We start from the raw sequence: 22,278 nt of genomic DNA, 5'->3' as shown, positions 1-22,278 counted from the left end.
TTTTTTTTATATATGCTCAAAAGAAAATTACTTTACTTTTGGTGACCCAAAAAATGACCTGACTTTTGGTAACCTGTGCTCAGGAGGGAACGACCTTACAACTTCGAGTTATTTGGCCAGTTAGTGCACAGAGCAGCAAACAAATGACCCGCGCTCATGGGACTGCCCTTAATATTTAATGAAGAGTGGTGAAAAATGACAGCTGTGTTAGTCTCCTGTCTCTTTCCTGCTTTGCAAACCTTGCTTGCACTGAGTTTTTGCGTGAATCTTTGCGTCTGTTGCTTGCAGGGCAAGAGGAATTTATTAAATATTTTGTCACCTTTTTAAACCACTTGCTTCTTGTGAGTAGTTTGTGTGTTGTAAAACACAAGGGGTGGAAAAAAGCTGATTGCGAGTATGGGAGTTCAGAGGTAATCTTTATCCTGGGTTGGCGGGATGCTTGTTGCTCTGTTTCCACCATCCCACTAAAGATATTAGAGATAATAAATGTCCAACAAAAATAAACACTGGTCTGTGTCACAGGAGATAATAACCAAGTATAAAACATCTTTAGTATGTGTAGTCTATTCTCTAACATTGCCACAAAGGTTCCCACAATTTTCCTTGGATGAATATTGCATCTAAACCAGCTTACTGTGTGTCTAAGCCCCCTTTATAAGCTGTATTTCATTTCTTCAGATTTCTGTTTCTTCCCTCTTGGCTCCTCCAAAGAATTCATTTCCCTATGCAGTTGCTTTTAGATTATTATCATGCCCATGACTCCACAAACTATTACTTCTTAGCCAAACTAAACACACCAAGGTTTGGGGTTTGTTTTTGGTTTTTTTAATGTCCCTTCAGAAATCACTTCTTCCATTTCATTAATTGGTGTATGGCTTGTCTCTTAATTTCGCCTAAGCTTTTAACCTTTCTTTACCATTGCAATGTCTAGAAGCGCATATGCAGAAGCTCCTAAGGTCATTGGTTCTCAAAGCTCTTGAGCTAATGGACTCTGTCCCAATTTTTCCTGAAGCTCTCATCCTCCCTGTCAGAAGTATCTAGTGATTTTAAGCAAGATATATTTTTTTAATCTCCTTTTTCCTTAGCTTTACTGACAAAACTCTGAGAGCTTCTTCTGTTTTGGGGTTTAAGACCTGGAGGTTTATATCAGCAGAGCAAAATAGTCACAACAGACACAGTAATTTCTTCCTGTGCAGATCCATAGGATCCAGGAATCCTAAATGGAGAAACCTTATGAATTAAAACTAGTTCTTTCATTCTTGATAATGTTTGATGCTCTCAAAGGTACAAAAAAGTTAAATTCCTGTTTAGAAATAACTGTGTGATACAGAAGTCATTTAATAGCGTCCAGAAAGATGGATGCAGCAGAGGCAGGAAGTGTCTTTTTCTCACACATAAATTCAGATTTGAACATACCGTTACGGTACTACAGAGTTACAGAATTACAGAATTACGTACCTAGGAATTAAAGTCTTATATGAAGACTTCAGTGTGTGTGTGTGTGTGTGTGTGTGTAAAGAAAGAAATTTCCATTGATTCATAACTTTCAGGAGGAAAATTCCTTTCTGAAAGGCATATCGCACTCACATTCCCAGGTCAGAAGGGGCTGGCTTATTTCTTCATTTATTTGTAAAGGAAGAATGAATTGTGTTGCTTCTCAGAGTTACGGAAATAACGATAAAACACGTGTAGTAAGTTCTAAAGTGCTTGTGTTCGTGCAAATGCCCCCCAAAAGGCTGCATTTCACCCTTTGAACCATCCAAATCAAGTTTTGATGAGGCTTAGGGCCTTTTGTATTGGTGTAGCTTAAATCATAAATGTTAAAGCAACCGCTGCCAACGTTTGGGGACAAGATTGCAAAGCCAATGTCCTGCCCAAAACTGGCATTAACATTTTGCAGCATGGCAGGGCCTCGGCGTGGACCGCGACCGCAGGGACAGAGCTCGCTCCCGCTGAAATCAATTGCAAACCATCCGCTGAGCAAGACGGTTGGTGAAGAGCAGCAACGCTCTCCGACCCAACGGGGACTGAACCCCGAGGCGTGGAGCACCCTCAATTCATTTTGAAGCCCGCGCTATTTAAAGACGAGCCGCCACTTAGAGACGCAGACCGGAGGTCAGCCCTGTGGCTAATATCTGTGGAGAAACCTTTCAACCTGGAAACTTTTCTCTGCAGAAATATTTCAGCGCGGAGGCGCGTACGGAGATCTCTCTCGGCTCCTGTGCAGCATGGGAAACCTTTGTCCCACACATCTTGTAAACGCGGCGGGGGGCCACCATTGTGCCACGCATCTTCTGAGCACCGCGGGAGGAGGCTTTTGTCCGGCGCAGTGGGCAGGCGCCGGAGGAGGGCACCTTTGTCCCGCACAGCCGGTAATCGCTCTGCAAGAGTGAATTATGGGGCTTGCAGAGCTCCTTCCCTCCGCGGGTACGGTGGTTTCAGACGGAGGAGTTCGTCGGCCCCGCTGGGTGAAGAGCTGCTTTTCCTGAGTGGAAGTGGAAAGGGGAGGCGGCGAAAACGCGTTTGCACACGTGCGTGCAAATGGCCACTGGGATCGTTCGCTCGGTTCTGTTGCACGGCCGCCCCTGCAGGCACCAATCCCAGTTTCATTTTTTGCTATTCTCCTTCCTTATTTTTCCTACCCATTTAGGCTGCCCTTTTTTAATGATTATTTCTCTGTCCCTTCTTATGTTTGCTCTATCTCCTATTCAATATATCATCTGCTAATTAATCTAGTTACCTAATAAGTGCTCTCATTATTCTTTCAGATCGCTAATAACCATGTTTAAAAGACTTAAGCCTTAATACCAATCCCTCTGGGACCTCATAGGTGTATTTTCAACCTCGTATCGTTACTTATTGTTTGTCTTCCCGATGCTGTAGCCACTTCCCAAGAAGTGCACCAGCGCTTAGTTTCCAAGACATTCTGAGCTACTGTATGTTGTCTCATAGATGCACAGTTACACCTTTCTTCAGCTGAAATGTAGTGAACCTGATGAACCGTGATGCTGCTCCAGACTTGCGGTAGTAATTGCGGAGAGCAGAGTCCCGAACTGCGACCCGGCGAGGAACAGCGATGAGATGAGTTGAGATGAGGTGCTGAGTCTGGACCCAGCCTGCAGAGATGCCACATGCACTGTGGGTGCTGGTGGACGTGCTGCTCGCAGCTGGAGCCGGCGCGGGCACGGCACCGCACAGCTGGGAGCTGCCTTACCATAAATCTCAAGTATCGTGAGGTCTCCTTGGCTGAAGCAAAGCGACTCATTTGCAAACAAGAGGTAAGGGCGACCGCAGGCCGTTAGAGCGGTGAAGGTCATAACCCGTCGTAAGTGATTCCCCAGGTTCCCACCACCCCCAAGTTGTCGGGCTGACCTATGTGGAAAGACACGGCAATGGATAAGTCTCTCACCTGCTGATCTTTGTGATTCAATAAAGTGGTCAAGTTTGGTTTTTATCTGTTCTTGTCAAATCTGAGTCTGTTCTGTTCTAAGGCTCCTGTTGCCCTAGAGGCACTTGTGATTTTTTTTTCACGTTGATCTCTTACTTTACTAATATTCAAAGGTAAATTTTACGCACGGTAGTTTCATTTAATCCTCCTTTTCTCAAATTAGCGTTGTTTTTCTTCCCACCCCCACCCCAGCCCTCTGGTGCCTACCTGATTGTGCATGAATTCTCAGAAATAATTGCCGGTAGTTCAGCAAGTTCATTAACTGATTCCCTGAAGACCCTCAGATGCGTGTCATCCAGACCTGATGATTTGTATATTACATTTTTGCAAGTATTCCCTTACCTGATTTTTTTGTATCAACAATTGTATTGGCGAGTCTTCATTATTTCTAATTGTCGATATCTCTTTGTGGTGGTGGGTAAATTGATTCTGAAACTTGTTCACCGTTTTACAGTCATTACTCGTTTCACCTCACGCATTATTGGATCCAACTTCTCTTTGGAGCTCCTTTCCGATGATGTTCTGTACATGTCAAAATACACATCCAGTTCTCCCTACCTCTTTCCATGCTCGCAACTGGGAGGTCGCTCTGCTTTTATGGCATTTCTCAGTTCTCTTTGTGGGGCTGGGAGCAGGGGGGATTGATTTTTTTTTCTTCTGCGACTGTAGCCTTAGCATATTTTAGGATGTTCTAGCTGTCTCCCACACTTAACAGTTTTTATATGTCATTTTATTGCAACATGCTCCTAAGATTTCTCAAAGAATTAATGTCTGAAATCACTATACATTGTGCGACAACCCGCCACTTAATACGGTATATTGAATCATGCAGTTTAGCATCACGGCCATTGAAATTAGTGAGCGCTGAGGGTGTATATACCTTAGAGGACCTTGGCTTTAGTACAACTGCTTGTTATTATCCGACTCTCACAAACGATTCTTTCTATCAAAAAATAGATGGCTGCTCATGCATTTAATTTAGATTTGTCTGCTACTAAATACACAATTGAGATTGCAGTCATCAATGATATTTTTCCTCTGGCGAAAACCTTATGGCCAATTCTGTCATCGCCCTTAGGACATAACTCCTCTTGCTTCTGTCTAATTTTCTGAGCCTCTGGTATATAAATCATAAATGCACAGTCTGTGCACTGTTAAATTTTCAGGGCTCTCCCTTTAGTAGTAGTTGAATGTGAATACCTAAGGACAAAATTTGACCTTTAAATGACTATAAAGGGCCAAGGCAGATACTTGGCAAGCTTTTCTTATTGCAATATTAATCAAGCAAAGAATCATCATAATCCTGGAAACTAAATAGCCATTGTAGTGATTTTATCACCAGGGAAATTGTTCATCTGTCAGTAAGATTGTTACTAGGAAAGGGAAAATAGGGAGTGTTAAAATTGCTTTAGACCGCTGAATCATTGAGTCCCTCTAGACTCAAAGCTTGAATTGTTTTTTGAGAGGGGTGGGCTGGGAGGGGTTGCTACGGGAAAGCTGTAGGTTAATCAGTTTCAGTAACACCAGTGAATGTAAGCCTGATCTCTCTTGAGGACATGAGGAGAGTGCATGGGAGAAGGCAGGACGGAGAAAGGGACGGGGAGGCTTCAGAAACTTATTGTTTTGTCATTTTTTGTTTCTGGATGGCCCTTTCACAGAGGAGGGAGGTTGTTGAAAGAAAAATAAAGAAAGGGGGGGGGGAAACAGCATAATGTTCACTGGCTATATTTTCATCTGATTTAATCCAGTGGATATTAATGAGGATGAATACGATCGAGACGGGAGGAGACGGACGCAGGCAGGCAGGAGCGAGAGACGTGTTTGCGTGGGAGGTGTCCTTGTAGGGCCCAGAAAGCCGCACGGGAAGACATTTTGCCTCGGGGGGCTCAACGTGATGTTACCGTGTGCTGTGACACAGGTGTGTGAGGAGGGCTACCTGTGCAGGAGTGTCCTGGGGGTGTGCTAGGACAGCCTGTCCCTCCGTAAAACCAGCTTCGGTAGATGACGTCTTTGCTGGTGTCATTGCGTGGTGGCAGCGGGCAATCGTAGCGTAGCCAACCATGCCGTAACCCGAGGGACAGGTCTGCTAGGCTGCAGGTTGTTGTGCTGGAAAGGGGAGCTTTATCCTTCTGCTGCGGTGGGAGGCCTCTGAGAACGGGATGACCCCGAGGTGGGGGACGAGCGTTGGGCGAGTGTGGGTATGGGGTGGCTCTCCGCAGGGGAGGGGGTAGATGGTCTGTCTTGAAAGCCACCTGCCATGTATGACAGACCGCCTCCCAGCAAAGAGGGTTTGCACAAGGATGGGTGAATTCGGAGGTGGAACGTGTTTGTATAAAAGGTGTCTCTGGGAAATTTGTGTAAGATGTCATGAATGGTCTCCATACAACGAAGGCGGGGGGGGGGGGGGGGGGGAGGGGAAATCTGTGTGTGCGCGTGACGTGGATCCTCTTTGTACAAAAACGTCTCTTTGTGTGGGAAGTGGTGTCTTTCTGTAGAGGGCTTTTTTGGAGGAGCTTGTCTGATGGCTGCCTGTGAGTGAGCGGGGGAGGGAGACGTGACGGGTAGCGCCTCCATCAAAGACTTTCTGGAGGGGACGGCGTGCGTGGAGCCACCAAGGACGCAGCAAGGATGGGTACATGGGGGTGAGGGTCCCGGCAGGGGCGTAAAGGCGGGCGTGCGGGCAGCGCCGTGCCAAAGCATCCCTCCAGGGCGACCTCCCCACATCCCCGGGGACCGTCGGCCGCCCCACGTCCCCCAGGGACCGTCGGCCGCCCCGCGCGGCATCCCTCTCCGCCGAGCAGGCCACGGCCACCGTGTCCTTCATTGTTGTCACCCCCAGATTGTGATACTGTCACAAAACTGTTGCTAGGCAACAAATGTGGTTACCGGGTCTCAGCGAATAGCTGAAGGGGAAAGCGAAGTGTTGCACCATTGTAGAGTAACCATAGCAATGACCTACTATTACAGACTAAAGAATTATCATTAACAATGTTAAAGTATCAAACGGAGGCCCAGGATCCAGAGACTTCCAGGCAGCATCTCCGCATAATTGGGTTACCCAGGAAGAGGTCCCAACTCTTTCACAGCCCTTGGTTCCCTATCTCCATCGCCTTGGTTTTGTTTTGGGGGTTGTTGTGGGGGTTTTTTTTGTTTAAATAAGGCAAATGCGCCAGGCGTTGAAGGAGACACTTGTAAAAACAATAGAAGCGCCCACCAAAAAGAAAGAGATAGAGGTGAATCTGTATGCAGAGGGAAGAGATAAGCAGGAAAGGTCCACTTTACTGCCTCAATATCGTGTATGGGCTTGTTGGGAAAGGGTGCACGAAGGATGCCTTCGTGATGCGTCGGTTGTTGTTCAGGTCAGGTGTTCTCTTTCGGTTAAAAATGCGTGTATCAGGCTAAAAGCGATGTAAAACGAAAAAGAAATAGTACAAAGCACACCAGCCCTGAAAAGCAGACACTTTCTTTTCCAAGTTAGGCGGAACAGGTGAGGTGCTTTAACGAAGCCTTACTCAACAGGGTGCTTCGGGGGGTCTCACTTTCCCGGGCCCGGGATGCGTTCAGGATCTCTCATCCGTGTGGCCGTGCATGTGGACGTCTGTCTGCGTGTCTCTGTGTATGTGTGCGCATGGTTGTTCCTGCCCAGCTGCCCCCGAGCTCAGCAGCAGGGCAGCCCCGACCCCCCGCCCCGGGCTCCCCCCGGACCAGCTGCCAGCGGTTGTATGGCCTCCCCGGGTTTTGCATCAACACCCCTGCGAGCGGGGCCGGCAGCAGCGAGACGACCCCCAGTCAAACTGTCACCTTTGTATTTTGCAGGTACAGAACGCCATGAACTAACTTCCTGGAAGAGTTTTCCATCTATTTTCAAGTTCTTCAGGGAGGCGGTGGAGGCGAAGAACAGCTCGGTGAAACCAACCCCAACGCGGCGCTCCAACAGGATAAAATACGAAGAATTGTAAAAGGAGGGGAGGAAAAAAAAAGAAAAACCACGACAAAAACAAAACAACAAAACACCACCAACCTCTTTGCTGCTTGTTTTCTGCAAGCAGTCTCCCAGCCCCTCATTAGATTGTTTTCTTCCTAGAGCACAGGGTCGTGATGTATACATCTAAATAGCGTTTTGCATTATTTCTAGATGAGTGCAACTGTCAAAGCAATATGGGTTCACTGGTTGTGCTTCCTGTGGGCTGTAACTTGGATTTCGTGCTGCCCATCAGCGCGCAGATTAAGGCTGACAGTGGTACTGCACAGTGCAGCATGGTGCAGCTCTAATTGCCCTGACATAGCCCTGCACCAAGCTGATGCCAGAATTTAACAGCTTCGTTGTGGTCCTACTGCCTGCAGGGTTTTTTGCTGCTTCCTTCTCTTTTGCGACAGAACAAAATTGGAATTACTCTTTCTTAAAGACGGCTCTAACTCAGAAGTGCTAACCAGCCTGTGATTTTACACCCAATAGCCTTCTCTTTCTCTGGGACCAAGTGGGATCAACTCTTGACTCTCATTTTCTGCTGGTAGGAGGGTCCAAGAAGTTTGGTCCAGATTTATGGGAAAGCCCCTTTGTTGTAGAGATTTTCTCCTCCTGCCAGATCAATGGCATTATCTGTAGATCTTCTCTTCCTTTTGAAAGCTCCACTTTAAAAAAAATGCCTATTCATTAACTAGCTGGATCGCACTGTGAAATATGACAGCAAAAAAAAAAAAAAAAAAAAGAGACACATTGCACATTTTCCTGTTTATTTTTAAGCGCAAAGATGCTTCCGTTCTCATATGCCGGGTTTGTAATGACTTGCCGTCCCCTGGTTATTCCCTTTTTCCTTAAGCTCGAGGGTCTGTCCCCGCTTTCCCAGGCGCCGGGGGGCTGAGGGGGACGGGGGGGGGACGGGGACGGCCGGCGGGGCCGCCCTGCGTGGGGACCCCGCGCCTCGCGTGGGGCAGGGGGGGGGATGCGGCTGTAGCCACCACTGTCGCTGTCGGCAGCTTTTCTCCGCTGAAACGTCTGATAAGCGACAAGACGTGCCTGATAGCGTGCCCGGCGAGCGAGCGCGCTAATTAAGCTCCTTTAGTGTTGATGATGCTAAATTAAAGTGATCTTTTCTTCAATGGCCCTGCCCGCCTCGCCTCTGATGCTGTTAGTGCCGAGGAGGCAACACTCGAACACATGGGTTTGGGACCCCCCCGTCCCACCCCATCCCACCCCCCGCCATGTAATGTTTCCTATCCCGCAGCCGGGGGCCGGGAATGGCGGGGGGGGGGGGGGGGAGGACGTTAAAATGAGGTGGTGCCGGAGCGGGGGGTACCCCCCCCTCCGCCGCGGAGGAAAGGCAGCGGTGCCCATGGAGGGGCGCAAGGGGAAACTCGGCCGGGTTTGGGCCGAAATCCTCCGGCCGGGGGGCTCTCCGCACCCGCGGAGCGCTCGCATCCCTGCCTGCTCCTACCGGCAGCAGGGTTTCCCTCCCACACACACCCCCCCCCGCCCCCGGCTCCAGCCACCTCGCAGCATTTAACCTCTCCCCTTTCCAACCATCCCCCCCCCTCGGCCCCGGGCGGGGGGGTGGTGGTGGTGGTGTCAGGCCGTGCCTAGGCGGAGGGCAGCGCAAAATCCGCGCCCGGCGGTTTTTCTTCCCGGAGGGGAACCTGTTGCTGGGGGGAGAGGTCTGCAGCCGGCTCCCCCCCTCCCTTCCTCGGTCGCCGCCTTCCTTCCCCGTCGGGGGATGCTGCTGCCTGCGGCCGGCCTGACCCCCCCAGCGTGGGGGTCTGCAGCCCCCCGCCCCCCCAGGCCTGTGTCCATCGCAGCCCTCCGGTCCCCGTGTGTTTCGGGGGGAAGGAGGGCGTTTACATCGCGTGTTTTGGGTTTCTGTGCTTCTTCCCACAGCCGGGGAGGCCGGGGGAGGTTTGTCCCACCACCACCACCTTCCCCATCGCCGGGAAGGGGAGATGGGGGTCTCCGGGGTGCCGCATGTCGCGCGAACGGATCTATTTTTTTAAGTGTCGATGAGAAACGAAGTGTACAAAAATTTCTACTGTAACGATTGCCCTTTTTCTAAGGCTTTTTCTTTACCGTGCCCCGGCCCGGCTGGCGTTACCGCTTCTGTAGGGGGCCGTAAAGCACCGGGGGGTCCTCGCCACTGGTGCTTCTCCGCTTGCACGGAACAAAAAAATAAAGATGCTCTTTTCTCTCCTCCTTGCGCGCTCTGTGTCCCCGCGCCGAGCTCCGCGGGAGCCGCGGTCCCTGGTGGGTAGCGTGGGGCTGCGCGGGCGGCAGCTTCCCCCGCCTGGGAAAACACGCGAGGCGGGGCGAGGGGGGGGGGGGGGTGTTTGCAAACAGGACCTCGGCCGGGTTTGGGGGAGGGAGGTGTGAGCTCGCCCCCGGGACCCTGCCCCCCCCCCGCCCTACGCCGCCCCCGGCCATGCAGGGCTGCTCGGGGGGGTGGATGGGGGGGGGCTTCTCCCTGCCGCGAAGTGGGCCCCGTGTCCAGCCCCACGGCCCAGGGCTCGCCCCCCCCCCTTCCCGAGCGAGCGTGGGCGTCCCACCGCCCTCTCCCGCGGGAAGCCGCGCAAGGCAGCGCGCCCCGCCGACCCTCTCCCCTTTAGCTAACCCTAAACACTAAACAGTATAAAAATACACCCCGGGAGAGGGGGTTGACCGGTTCTTGGCGGAGAAGAACCTTTCGGGGGGGCGGGGAGGGGGGGGGACGCTGGGGGAGGCGGCATCTCCGCCCCCGCCCGCGGAGGCTGCGCGGGCTGCGGGAAGGGGGAACAGCATCCAGTGTGTGGCCCCGGGGGAGCTGGAAGAGAGGAAGGTGTGAGAGCATCCCGGCGTGTACCGCCACGTCCACGCCGCGTGGAAAGGTGACAGCGGTAGTCCCACGGCACGCTTAGGAGGGGCGGATGCTGGTTTAAGTTGATTCCTCCGGATCGATGTTTTTAAAGTCGGGCGCCGCTGGTCCCTCACGCCGTGATGTCTTTGGCGGGCAGAGGTCTGACATCAGCCTCCTCCGATTTCATCACGGGGAAACTCCCTGACATCATGCAACAGCCTGTGCCATGGGGCTGGGAGTCCAAAAGTGACACTGAAAAAAAACCAAACAAACAAACCCCCCCACACCCCAAAAAAAAAACCCCACCCAAACCAAACCAAAGTGACCCTGGGATAGGTTCTACAGGAGAGTCCCCCAGCCCCCCCCCCGACCGAAAGGCTCACGGCCCGCCGGCCCGAAAGGTTTGCAGACAACGTTGTGCCAGCCGAAACGCCACGGCTGGAGCGTTGGGCCAACGACAGTAGTGTTTCCTCGCCAAGAAGGGGGAGCAGGAAAAAGCGTTCCGCGAGGAAAACAGCCAGCGGACCCCCAAACACAGCAGGGCTGCGGGAAAAAAAATAATGGGGGGGGGGGGGGAAGCAAAGAAGTCCCTCATCTGCATTGTGCGCATATGGCTGCGCGCTGGTTGCAGTCGTCGCGGCGTGATTCTCCCGGACTGAGTCAAAAGATGATGCTGCTTTTCATGGGAATGCGCATTTTCCCTCTGTCCCCGAGAAACATCACTAATTGGTTTTTTTTCCCCTCTAGGAATTTCATTCAGAAGTACAAATGAAAAGTGTCACATCCATAAAACTGCGTGGAGCCACATATTGCACCGTTCCCGAGCCAGCCAAACCAAAAATAACCTGCCAAGAATGTGTACATCCATCGTACACGCGGGTAGAGCTACATCTTACAGAGTCGAGGGATGCGTGTGTGTGCCTGTGTGCCTGTGCACGCGTCCGTGGGTAGCTGGATCTCGCAGGGACGTGTGTGCGTGTGCGTGTGCGTGCCCGCATTATGTTGATGTACCCGACAAAGTGTGAAAAATGTACTTCTCGAGAAACTTGGAAGGAGATGTCATTTATCATTGTACCATCATAATACCACAAATTTTCACGTTTCTGTTCCATTTTGGATTGCGTGTGTTTGTGAGTATTTCACTAGATCAGTGACAGCTCTTTATTTGCATAATTATATGCTCTGGTCTGAAGAGAAAACTAACCCCCAAATTTCATGGGTCACCAAACTGCGACAATCAATGTTTTATCACGTATGCTAAGCAAAACCTAAGGAGCTATATGAAGTTTCTTGGGGAGTTTTTGCTCCTCAGAAAATTAAAGATTTTGTGCCTTTTGAATAGATGCAAAATCTTTCCAAGCTCTTTGTAACTGAATTCCGTTTGAAGGCAAAACTAGAGATTAGCTCGTAGATCTGGATTTCAGACCCACTAGCATTATTACTTCAAAGTGGACTCAGACAAGCAGCTTTACCGCATCTCTAAATTTCGCCGTCCTAAGTACCGTCATTTAAGTGGCGGCAAAAAAAAAAAGGGGGGGGGGGGGGAACAACCAACCAAAAAATGGCCAAATGTGAAAAATGCAGACAATCGCCCCCCTCTCTCATCGAGCCCACAGTGACCGGTGGGTTTAATTTCACCCGTTCAGAGCAGCTTTACTCTTCCTCTTGGGCGCTCCCCCCCGCCTCCCCGACCCCCGTGTAAAGATGTAGGTATTTGGGCATAAATACGAAGAAAACCGTTTCCCGAGCCGCAGAATTTGTGCCGGTCCATCAGCTGCACAATGATGGCACGCTCCGGTTATGGCACACACGCTCCAAATTCCCCCCTCGATCAAAACGCCTTGTTACGAGGAGGAAGGGACCCGGTGATGGGAACCGACCGGCGGTGAAGATCCCCCTCCTCCTCCTCCTCCTCCTCCGTCCGCACCCGGGCTGCTGGGGATGTTTAGCTCTTGCCTTGAGTCGATTTGAAATAAAATAATAAAATAAAAGTGTTCACGCAGACTTCGGGAGGACCTCTCGGACGCGTAGGTGAGCTGCAGGTCCTGGGGGACATGCCACCCGGGTTTAACTTCGCCCGTGAACCCAGAGGTTTCTCTGCCCTCCGAGCCGTGACCTTGCTGGGGGAAAGTCCCCACCCTTTGCAGCCTTGCGCTTGGGTCCCTCTAAGCTCTTGGGGAAGGAGAAAGCTTTTTAAAAGGGGCTTATTTCGAGGAACATAGACCGCAATGATCTCCTGACCCCGTGGCGGGGAGAGCAGCACCTTGGAAGGGCGGCGCAGCCCCACGGCACTGCGTGGGTTGCGAGTCCGGAGGGGAGAAGCGTTTCTGCTGTCCTGTCGGGTTTTTTGTTGGTTTGGGGGTTTTTTTTTTTCCTTCCTTTCATTACATCAACCCGAGAAGCCTTTCCCGGGGGAAGTGGGTTTCCAGCACAGACTGGCACCCGCGAAGTTTGCGGGAGTTACGTGGGGGAGTTTTGACTCCTGAGTGGTTTCCAAACGCCTGCTCCAGGCAGGCGCCAGCCGCGCACCGCCTCCTCGCCTTGCGGGAACAAGGTGAGACGCGAGTGGGAAACAAAAATAGTGCTGGGAGGCAGGAGCCTCTTCACCACCCCTCGCCCGGCTGCCGGCGCGGGGTCCCGGGGGACGCGGGGCCAGGTCGCGGGGGGACCCCGCTCCCAGCCGTCCCCTACCCGGCGGCGGGTTGGAATGAGCCACTTAAATACCACCACAACCCCCCTTCCCGCTCCCCGCACCCCTCAACCGGGGTCAAGTAAATATGAATATTTCCGGGGGACGGTTCTGCAGGCTGGTTTATCCCGGCGGAGACAATAGCATCCGCTATTCCCCACTAAATGCGGCGCCGGAGAGAGCTGACCCCTCTGAGGAAAGGCCTGGGGTCGTCCCCTTTTGTCGTTTCCATTTCTCTTTACTCGCGCCCTACCTAATCCCCTAATGCCTGGCAAAGGACTGTCCCCAGACTTCTGCCTTCAAACTCCTTCTTTAAAGCTGCTATCTCCGACACAATTAGATAAATACCCTCCCGCGCATCTCCCCTCCTCCCGGGACCGCTTTACGCCTTTTCTTTCCAGTCTTGACTCGCCAAACGATGAGATATTGTTTTGTTTTCTAGAGCAAAGCCCTTTGATGTGAAGGGTTCTCCCGTGCCTCCCCGCAAGACGCAGGTGCAAAAACAGCTTCCTCCCCAGTACCGTGCCCGGCCCTGCTTGCCTGCATTTTGCGGAGAAAGCCGCTAACATTGCGCGGAACCTGTCAATACTGATCTGGCGGCTCCGCAGCGAGCGGCAAGCCAGGCGCTGCCAGTTTGCCGACGGCTTTCGCCAGCTTTCCCTGCTCCTCCGTCCCCTTCCCGCACGCCTAACTTCTCCCCTCGCTCCCGCCGAGTTTCTTTGCTAAATCCCTTAAGATCCAGCCTTTGGGTCGCCCTCGGGGAGATCTCCCCCTCACGCACCTCCCTACGTGCGCTTCAGATGGTTGGTTTTTTGTGGTTTGTTTTTTTTTTTTTTTTTAATGATGATGACGATTATTTAGATCATAAGTGGTTTCCTTTGTACTTCCCGCTGTCGGGACGGGGACCACCGGGCCAGGACGCCGTCCTCCCCGGGGGGTCTCGGAGCCCCACGCCCTCCCTTCCCAGGGGGCGGCGGCGGGGCCCGGCGGCGCTCGGGGCGGGCCCAGCACCATGGACAGCGCCGCCGCCTCGGCGCCGCCGCCGCCGCCGGGGCTCGGGGGGTCCCCGTCGCCCCCCGCCGCCCCCCGGGGGGACGCTTCCCCCCCACCCCACCCCCACCACCACCCCCGACACCGCTCAACCCCGACGAGCATCTTCCAGGAGCGTCGGGACGGCTCCGTCCTGCCGGGGAGATCCGCCGCCGCCCCCCGTGGCGGCCCGCGGGGAGGGGTGGCGGGGGTCCCCACGGCGCTGCTCGGTCACTTGGCTGCCGCTTCAGCGACACACCTAGACCCGCGGGGCTGGCAGGGAGAAGCTCTTCGCCTGCCTGCCGCTCCCAGGCAGGGGACGGAGAGGAAGGGGAGAGGAAAAAGAGGAAAAAGTTGGTCGCTCGGTGCGCTCCTCTCGGTGCGGCTCGCCTCCCCGGTGGCGGGGAGGAGCGGGGGCCGTCAGAGCTGTCCCGGGGATGGGTGAGCGTCCCCCGGCCCCTACGGGGCCCAGCCACGGCGCGCAAGCCCCCCCCCGCCCCGCGCCGCCCCGCTCCGGGGAGACACCGGGCGCCGGTCCCCCGGCCCCGGCCCAGCGCACCGGGCTGCGGGCACTGTTCCTGGAGGGGGTCGGCGCGGGGCCCCCGCGGCTCGGGGCACCCCTCTCGGGCCACCTCCCGACCCAGGGCCGGCTGGAGGGGCCGGGGGCCGGGAATCCGTTTGCTCCGAACCCCAGCCCCACAGTCCCGCCGCCGCGGCTGGCCGGGGACCGCCCGGCCGGTCGTGTCGTCCCCCCCCCCGCCCTTGTCGTCTGGGGGCTTCCCGGGGGTGGTCTGGAGGTAACCCCCGGCGCCCCCCGGCCTGACTCAAGCCGCCACCAAGCCAGACCTCCGCGGGGCTTGCGGGCTGCCCCCGGAGGCCGGGACCCGCGGCCGAGGCGCCGGGGGCACCTGTGGCGCGACCCCGCTGCGGGAGGATCCGGGGCGTTTTGGCTGCACAACCCCTCCCTCCCTGGCTTCCCACAGCGCGGGGGGCTTCGCCCAACGGCTTCGGCACAGAGGGAGAAGCCTGCATCAAAGGCTTCGCCACACGCGCACGAAAGCGAAGGCTTAAATATTTTGCAGTGCTGAATGTTCGCCTAGAATGGTTTATTTTTCCTTTCAATTTCTTTTCCTTCCTTTTCTTTTTCTTTCTTTCTTTCTTTCTTTCTTTCTTTCTTTCTTTCTTTCTTTCTTTCTTTCTTTCTTTCTTTCTTTCTTTCTTTCTTTCTTTCTTTCTTTCTTTCTTTCTTTCTTTCTTTCTTTCTTTCTTTCTTTCTTTCTTTCTTTCTTTCTCTCTTTCTTTTTCTCTTTCTCTCTCTTTCTCTTTCTCTCTCTCTCTCTCTCTCTCTCTTTCTCTTTCTCTTTCTCTCTCTCTCCCCTCTTTCTTTCTTTCTTTCTTGTAGATGGAAACAGAGCTGGCTTCCACTCTGCGCCTTTACTATGGTCAGGGAAAAAGCACCCCCAAACCCCCAGCGAGCCCTGGGCTCTCCGAGCGCTTTGCAAGCAAATGCAAACGCTGGAGTTTCGTTAGGATCCGCCCCAACTTTTTAGATTTTGACTCCAAGTGCCCAGATTTAGTTGCGTTTTCTGGTGGCTCGAGGGGTTTGGGGGTTGGGGGGGTTGGATTTTTTTTTTTTTTAGGTCTCTGTTACTCCGTCTCCCTTCCCAGGACCGGGTCCGCCTCTGCCCCTCGTCCCAAGCCGGTGGAGCCGGCGGTACCGGCCGCCCTCCCCGCGTCCCCCTGCGCTGCCCACCCGCCGTGCGTGGCCGTGACCGCGGCCCCGCTCTCACGCGGAGCCGGGAGCGCTTGGCCGCGCTCTGCGGGAAGGAAAGGGTCGTTCAAACGCGTTTTTCCCCGTCTGGGCTCCCCTCCGTCTGGGGAGCACAGAAAGTGTCCCGTACGAATAGAGCAAATGTATTTTAATTCCCTTTTTGGAGACTTCCCCCCCCTCCTCCCCTTTGGAAAGAAATAAACAAATCTTCCCCAGCCCGAGGAGGGGTCCCGAGACCTCCTCTGCGCTTTCCTCGCCCTCTCCTCCTCTAACCCTTCAAAGTCGTTTGAAATGACTTTTCCTGTCTTTCGGCCATTTGTCAATGTCACATCCACGCTGCCTGCTCAGGGAGAGGAAAGTCCCTGCGCGTTCCCGGTCCCGCGGGGAGGCGGGGGTCCTCCTCCCCATCCCGCTGCCCACTGACCCGACCGCCCTCCTTTCCCCCTCGGCCCCACCGGTACGGCTGCGGGGGACCGGCCTTGACTTCGGGCGAGGTTTTGTCCTGTCGCCGGGTCGCGACATGCGGCGTCTCCGGGGCGAGCGGGGATGCCCCGGACGCCCACCTCCCGCCCGGGAAGAGCAGCGGGGACCTCGGCCGGGAATGGGGGGGGGGGGGGGAGGAGAGGGCAAACTCTGGGGGGGAGCTTGGGACGTAGCCTTCCTCCTGAAAGCCCGCTCCTCGCCGCAGTCTTCCTCAGCGAAGGGAGCGCTAACTAACGCTGCCGTGGGGATTTTGCGCTGCGGAGGGAAGAGAGAGAGGGGAAAGAGAAACAAATCCAGGCTCCTAAGGGTGTTGACAGTCCTTCGGGAAACGGGGTGCTCGCCTCTCCGGCGTGACACCCCGCGATGAGGAGAGGGGGGGCTGGCTTGGCCGCCGAGCAGCGCTCAGCCCCGGCGGGGCGGGCTGGGGAGCCGGCGGGAAGGCACCGAGCCCTCGCCTATTTCTTCCCTGAAACGAATACCTGGCCAAGCTTAGCTGGCGAGAAATTCAGAGCTCAGGGCGGGCACAGCTCCGGCGGGAGGGCGATTGTCACGGCTCCCTTCCCAGCCAGATGAACTTTTGTTGGCTTTTTTTTTTTTTTTTTTTTTTTTATTTCCCGGAAAGGTAGAGGGGATTTGTTAGCGTTTGAGTAACCGGAGTTAGAACAAAAGCCAAACTCTTTAGCATATAAGTTTTCATTATCAGCTTTCAACCTTGCAAAACTAGAGCCATTTGCTTAACTTAATCCGTAACATATGTTTGCAACAGTAGCAGATTTTTTTTTTTTTTTTTTTTTTTTTTTTTGTGCGTGCGGTTTGGAGCTGATCAAGTTGTAAATTTTCCGCCTTAGGTTTTCAGCGCCTCCTAGTTACAGCCTAACACCTATTGAGAGAGAGAGAGACTCCACAAAGATCCCACGGCACCAAACCCGAACGATCCGATCCAAAACCCCTAATAAAGTTTACCCATCGGGCCACTCAAACCCCCTCGGATTCATCCCACCGAGAAAGGAGCTGCCACCTTTCTGAGAAAAGGAGTTCAAATGAGCAATTCTGCATCACCCCCATCCCGCCTCGCCGGCGAGGCAGCGTCTGGTGGTTCACTGTTTACTATTACTTTTCCCCGTCTCGTAGGCCACTTTCCTCAAGGTATCTCAGGAATGATGCAAATGGTGGAAGCCTCCCGGTTCGATTAATAACAGCCATAAGAACAGCGGCAGCGCTGGTGGTGATGACACCGCAGACCGATGGTCCACAGCCTGATTCGCTCTCCGTTGGTTCTATCTCCGGCAATAACTTTTTAAATATCTGTCCTGCAGGAAGATAATTTCTTCTGCACAGAACTGACGTTCAGTCTTTAAGTATGGGGGCTGTAAGGGAGCCCTAACGGGGCGAGGAGTGATTTTGGGAAATACCCCCACCCCCACCCGCTATTTAGCGTTATCAGCCTTTACCCCGGGTGTCGACACTTGCCTCGGAGAAGAAAAATAATGATAAAAAAACACGCAGAATGCCTCACAGCCCTGAAAAGATCAAAGGCCCGTGTTTGATTTTGTGGCACTTGCACTTCGGATGCATCACAATTGTTTTGATGGGTTAATGACAGAGTGACACGGAGGCTAACTCCGGATGGCGTGATGACATTCCCGCTGAAACGAGACCCGGGGAGCCTTTTCCACGGCACCGGCGGCAGATCAGCCTCAGCCCGCGGATCTGCCCCCTTAGGCGGGCGCCTGCGGGGCCTGAGGCAATTCGCCAGGTGGTTCAGGACACGCGTGGGCGTGAGAGCGCTCCCCACCCGCCTTCCCTCCCGCGGCACACCGGGGAAAACCACTCACCAAGCGGCGCAGCACCCCCCCCCCCATCCCCCCCCCGCCCCGGCCCGCCGCCCCGGTCGCGCCCCGCGGGGTTTTCCGCGGGCGCCAGCGCGGGCGCGGTGCTGGCCGCGGCGGCGTGGGCCGGCGGGGCGGCGGGTCCCGCGAGGCGGAGCGCCATCTAGCCCCCGCCGCGGGAAGCGGCGCGGCGGAGCGGCGGCGGCGCGGAGCGGAGCGGGCGCGGAGCGGGCCGCGGGCGCGGAGCGGGAGCGGAGCGGCCGGCGCTGCCCGGCGGCGGCCCCGGGGGCCGGGGGAGGTGCGGGGGGGGAAGCCCCGCTCGGCTTGCCAAGGGACCGCTCCGCTTCGTCCTTCGTTTGCTCGCCTGATTGTTAGGATAGCCCGGTTCTCCGTCTTTTTTTTATTTTTTTGGGTTGGTTTTCTTTTTATTTTATTAGTTCTGTGTGAACACGCTCCGCGACATGCGGATTTGGGCGCTGGGCCGGGGGGTGGGGGGAGGTGGGGGGGGCTGGCGAGCGGCGCCCACCTGGCCGTTCACCTCCAGGACTCGCCATCCCAGCTCCTGCCTGCCGGGGGAAATGTGAAGGCACAAAAGGATGTGCAAATAAAAAGCCTTCTTGGCGTTACCGTGAGGAGCAATGGCGCGATCGGGGCGCGGGGTGAGTGCGCCCACAGAGCCGAGGCGATTCCTCAAGGCACCAAGGGGAACCAGGCAGGATGATTTACATGTTACCTGAGAGCAGCAGCGGTGCCTTGGGTGAAACCTAGAAACAGAAAATGTCCTTATCTACAAACAAACAAACAAACAGGCGAACAAACTTCGCCGGGTGTTTAGATCCTCCTCTCAAAGCGAGCAAAACAAAGGCAGGGTGTATTAAATGACCGCTGCGGCTCCCGTCCCGTCAAGGGTCACCTTTTATTTCTGAGACTTCTAGGGATCCCGGGGACAAAAAAAAAAAAGGAAAGAAAAAAAAAAAAGAAAGAAAGAAAGAAGGAAAAAAAAGCGTTCCTACGTCGTGTTCGCATTATTTCTGCAAAAACAAACCAGGGCGCCGGTGGTGTGCGGGCACCGGAGCGGTCCCGCAAGCACTTCTGGGGCGCTGACACTGCAGAGGAGTCATCGCAAACACCTCGCCCGAACCGTCGCCCCAGCCTTTGGAAGAAAATGACTAACACCAATGCACGTCTATGTGCTAAAATATCTTTATTGCCAAGTCCTTTTAAATTTTTACTCGATTATTCCAAAATTTTCAATCACGTGCAGATATTTCCTAACAGAAAACCATGCCGCTTTCTCTTCTGCGACATTGCTTTTGTTCTTTGGGGGTCTTAATAACTTATTGATTCATGTTGTGTCTACATCAGCGTGCTAAAATGTTACTGCAAGTCTCTTGCGTTTCTTTCTTTTTTTCTTTTTCTTTTTCTTTTTTTCTTTTTCTTTTTCTTTTTCTTTTTCTTTTTCTTTCTTTTTCTTTTTCTTTTTCTTTTTCTTTTTCTTTTTCTTTTTCTTTTTCTTTTTCTTTTTCTTTTTCTTTTTCTTTTTCTTTTTCTTTTTCTTTTTCTTTCTTTCTTTCTTTCTTTCTTTCTTTCTTTTCTTTCTTTCTTTCTTTCTTTCTTTCTTTCTTTCTTTCTTTCTTTCTTTCTTTCTTTCTTTCTTTCTTTCTTTCTTTCTTTCTTTCTTTCTTTCTTTCTTTCTTTCTTTCTTTCTTTCTTTCTTTCTTTCTCTTTCTTTCTTTCTTCTTCTCCTTCTTCTCCTTCTTCTCCTTCTTCTCCTCTTCTCCTTCTTCTCCTTCTTCTCCTTCTTCTCCTTCTTCTCCTTCTTTCTTTCTGCCTCTCTCTTTCTTTCTCTTTCCCCCCTCTCTCTCTTTCTCGCTTTCTCTCCTTCTCTCCTCTCCTTCCTTCTCTCTTTCCCTCTTTCTCGTTCCCTCTCTCTCCTTCTCTCCTGTCTCACCTCCTTTCTCCCTTTCCCCTTTCTCCCTTCTCCCTCTCCTTCTCCCCCTCCACCTCTTTCGGCGTTTGTGAAAACAGACCGCAAATGTGAGGAGGCAAGCCACCCCTGAGGTCCCGTGGCGAGCAGGTGCACCCGACTCCGTCACACTCACTCCCGAACGCTCTTAAAATGGGGAGTTATCGCCGAAAAAGCAGAGGTTCCTGCCCCTCTCCACCGCGGCTGCCTGCGTGCCGCGCATCTGCCTGGCGGTGCAGAAATGATGAAATTAGCGCATGGATAATGACAGCATCGGGCTATTTCGGCAGGTCGCGATACTCAGCCCTGCCGCAAGCCCGGAGAGGGGGCTCGGCGGGCAGCCCCTCACCCGCCGGCCGGGGCGGAGGGGTGGGGGAGGGGAGGGGAGGCCGCCGGGTGCCCCCCCCCCCCCCCCCGCCCCGGGCTGCCCCCCGTCTCTCGGCCGCCCCTCCGTCCCTCTCCCCCGGCCGGCAGCAGCTCCCGGGGCTGAGCGGCAGCCGGTGGGCAGGGAGGCGGGGGGCTTGCACCCCGGGCCGGGGTCGGCGTCCCGGGTGTCCTGCCGCACCTCGCCGCCGAGGTTTGCTTAAACCTGAAACCCTCTCCGAGATAGGGAGCCCAGCTGTTTAATTTAACATTGATTTATTGCTTTTAAAAGTAAATTTACACACATGCCAACAGCACTCCGTTTTGTTTCCCCAGACCCAGAGATTTATTTTCTACTTAGCGCTTGTCTGACAAAACAATGTCCTCTAACTTTATTACGCATCGATGAGGAAATCTGTCTTATTTTTGGTTGGATTTATCGCTCTGCTACTTGTGGAGACTTTTTGTGATACAGCAAAAGCTTAGGTCAGAAAAGACACATAAAATGAAAGCCAGGCACAGAGGCGAACACCAATAAAGGTAGCAGGAGCGAGCTGGTGCTGTTACCGCCCCTGCTAGAGTCCATCTGCAGCCAGGAGCACAATTAGAAAAGGGGGAAATCATTTTAACTTGGAGCATGCAGGTAGTTTGTGGGTTTTTTATGGTGATGACTGGCTCTTCCTTCATTTGCAGGAGTAAGAGGTCTCTAGTACCTCATGGCTCTGTGCAAAGACAGTCCGTGAAACGTGTCTATAATTACTGAAGGGAAGAAATACAGGGTTATCCATACCGTGCTGCCTCACCTCTGCGCAGTAAACTCCCAATTACCAAATCTATCTGATGGCTGAACTCAGGGGAATTAGAATGTACTTTGAAGCAGCTTTTACGGTACATTTCATCTACGTTTTGGTTTTCTTTAGTTCTCATTAAAAGGCCACTTTCTTCTTTTCACTGATACACTGTCTTTGTGTCCTTCATTTCACACTCTCGGAAAAAAAAAAGTTCTCACATCTTGGGGGGGGGGCAAAAATAATAATAATAATTTTTTTTTAAAAACTGTGAGCTGGATTTCTTATTCTTTCCCCTTTTTTCCCACCCTTGGTGCAAATCTTTTATTTTAGAGCAGGGGTTGTTCACACTAACGAAAGGTCCTTCAATAAGAGTGCAGACGGAGAGACACTCCGGCGGTATTGAGAAGGTAAAATAAGAGATGGACACAGTGTGAACAAATCTCTCTCCCCCTTCTCTCTCTCCTTTTTTTTTTCCCCCTTGTGTGTGTGTGTGTGTGTGTTTCGGGCTCGGTCTCACAAACTGATTTCTCAGAGAGGCATCTAATAATCACTTTAGAGATGTTCAAATGAGGACATTCGCTCTTTTCCAGCAAGAAGTAAAGATGTGACAGGTTTTGTTATCGGGGTTATAGTGAGAGCTTTGTAAGATATTCCCTTTCTTTCCCCACAAATACACCATCTTTAAATAAAGACCCCCTGTCTTAAAGCGTGACTCTCCCCGCTGGCTCTGTCCACTTTCTGTCCGGTGTGTCCACATAAATCCAAACTTCATGTCACTTAACATATTTTAATGATTTTTACCAACCCAGGCAGGGTTATGGGGGGGGGGGGGGGGAGGGGGGGTTGGGAGGGGGGGTTCTTTTTCCTCTCCAGAAATTGTACATGACTTTTCCCTGCTGACCCCCGAGCCCGCATTTCCCCGGACCAGCCTCGGTGGCAGAGGAAACCAACCACCCCACCGAAGCAGGTAGCAGGGGACTCTGCGGAGCACTGGAAATCCCCCTTCTTCTGCTCGGCTTTTGGGGGAAAAAGAATAAAAAAAAAAAAGGGGGGGGGGAGAAAAAAACACCCTCTCACACAGAAAGGGGCCG

At 53.2% G+C, this 22,278-nt stretch overlaps 1 protein-coding gene across 1 annotated transcript in view; it reads left to right on the top strand.

Moving 5' to 3' along the window:
• Window positions 1-8,292, top strand: part of ARB2A (ARB2 cotranscriptional regulator A) — a 276,984-nt gene extending 268,692 nt beyond the window's left edge. The window contains exon 11 of the mRNA XM_076361993.1: window positions 7,265-8,292. Within this exon, the coding sequence (XP_076218108.1) occupies window positions 7,265-7,407 (143 nt within the window). The 3' untranslated portion in view covers window positions 7,408-8,292. The remainder of the gene's footprint in view (window positions 1-7,264) is intronic.
• The last annotated feature ends 13,986 nt before the right edge of the window (window positions 8,293-22,278 follow it).

The sequence above is a fragment of the Aptenodytes patagonicus genome, chromosome Z, assembly GCF_965638725.1.
Source record: "Aptenodytes patagonicus chromosome Z, bAptPat1.pri.cur, whole genome shotgun sequence".
Lineage (NCBI taxonomy): Eukaryota > Metazoa > Chordata > Aves > Sphenisciformes > Spheniscidae > Aptenodytes > Aptenodytes patagonicus.
This window is presented reverse-complemented; position numbering and strand designations above follow the sequence as displayed.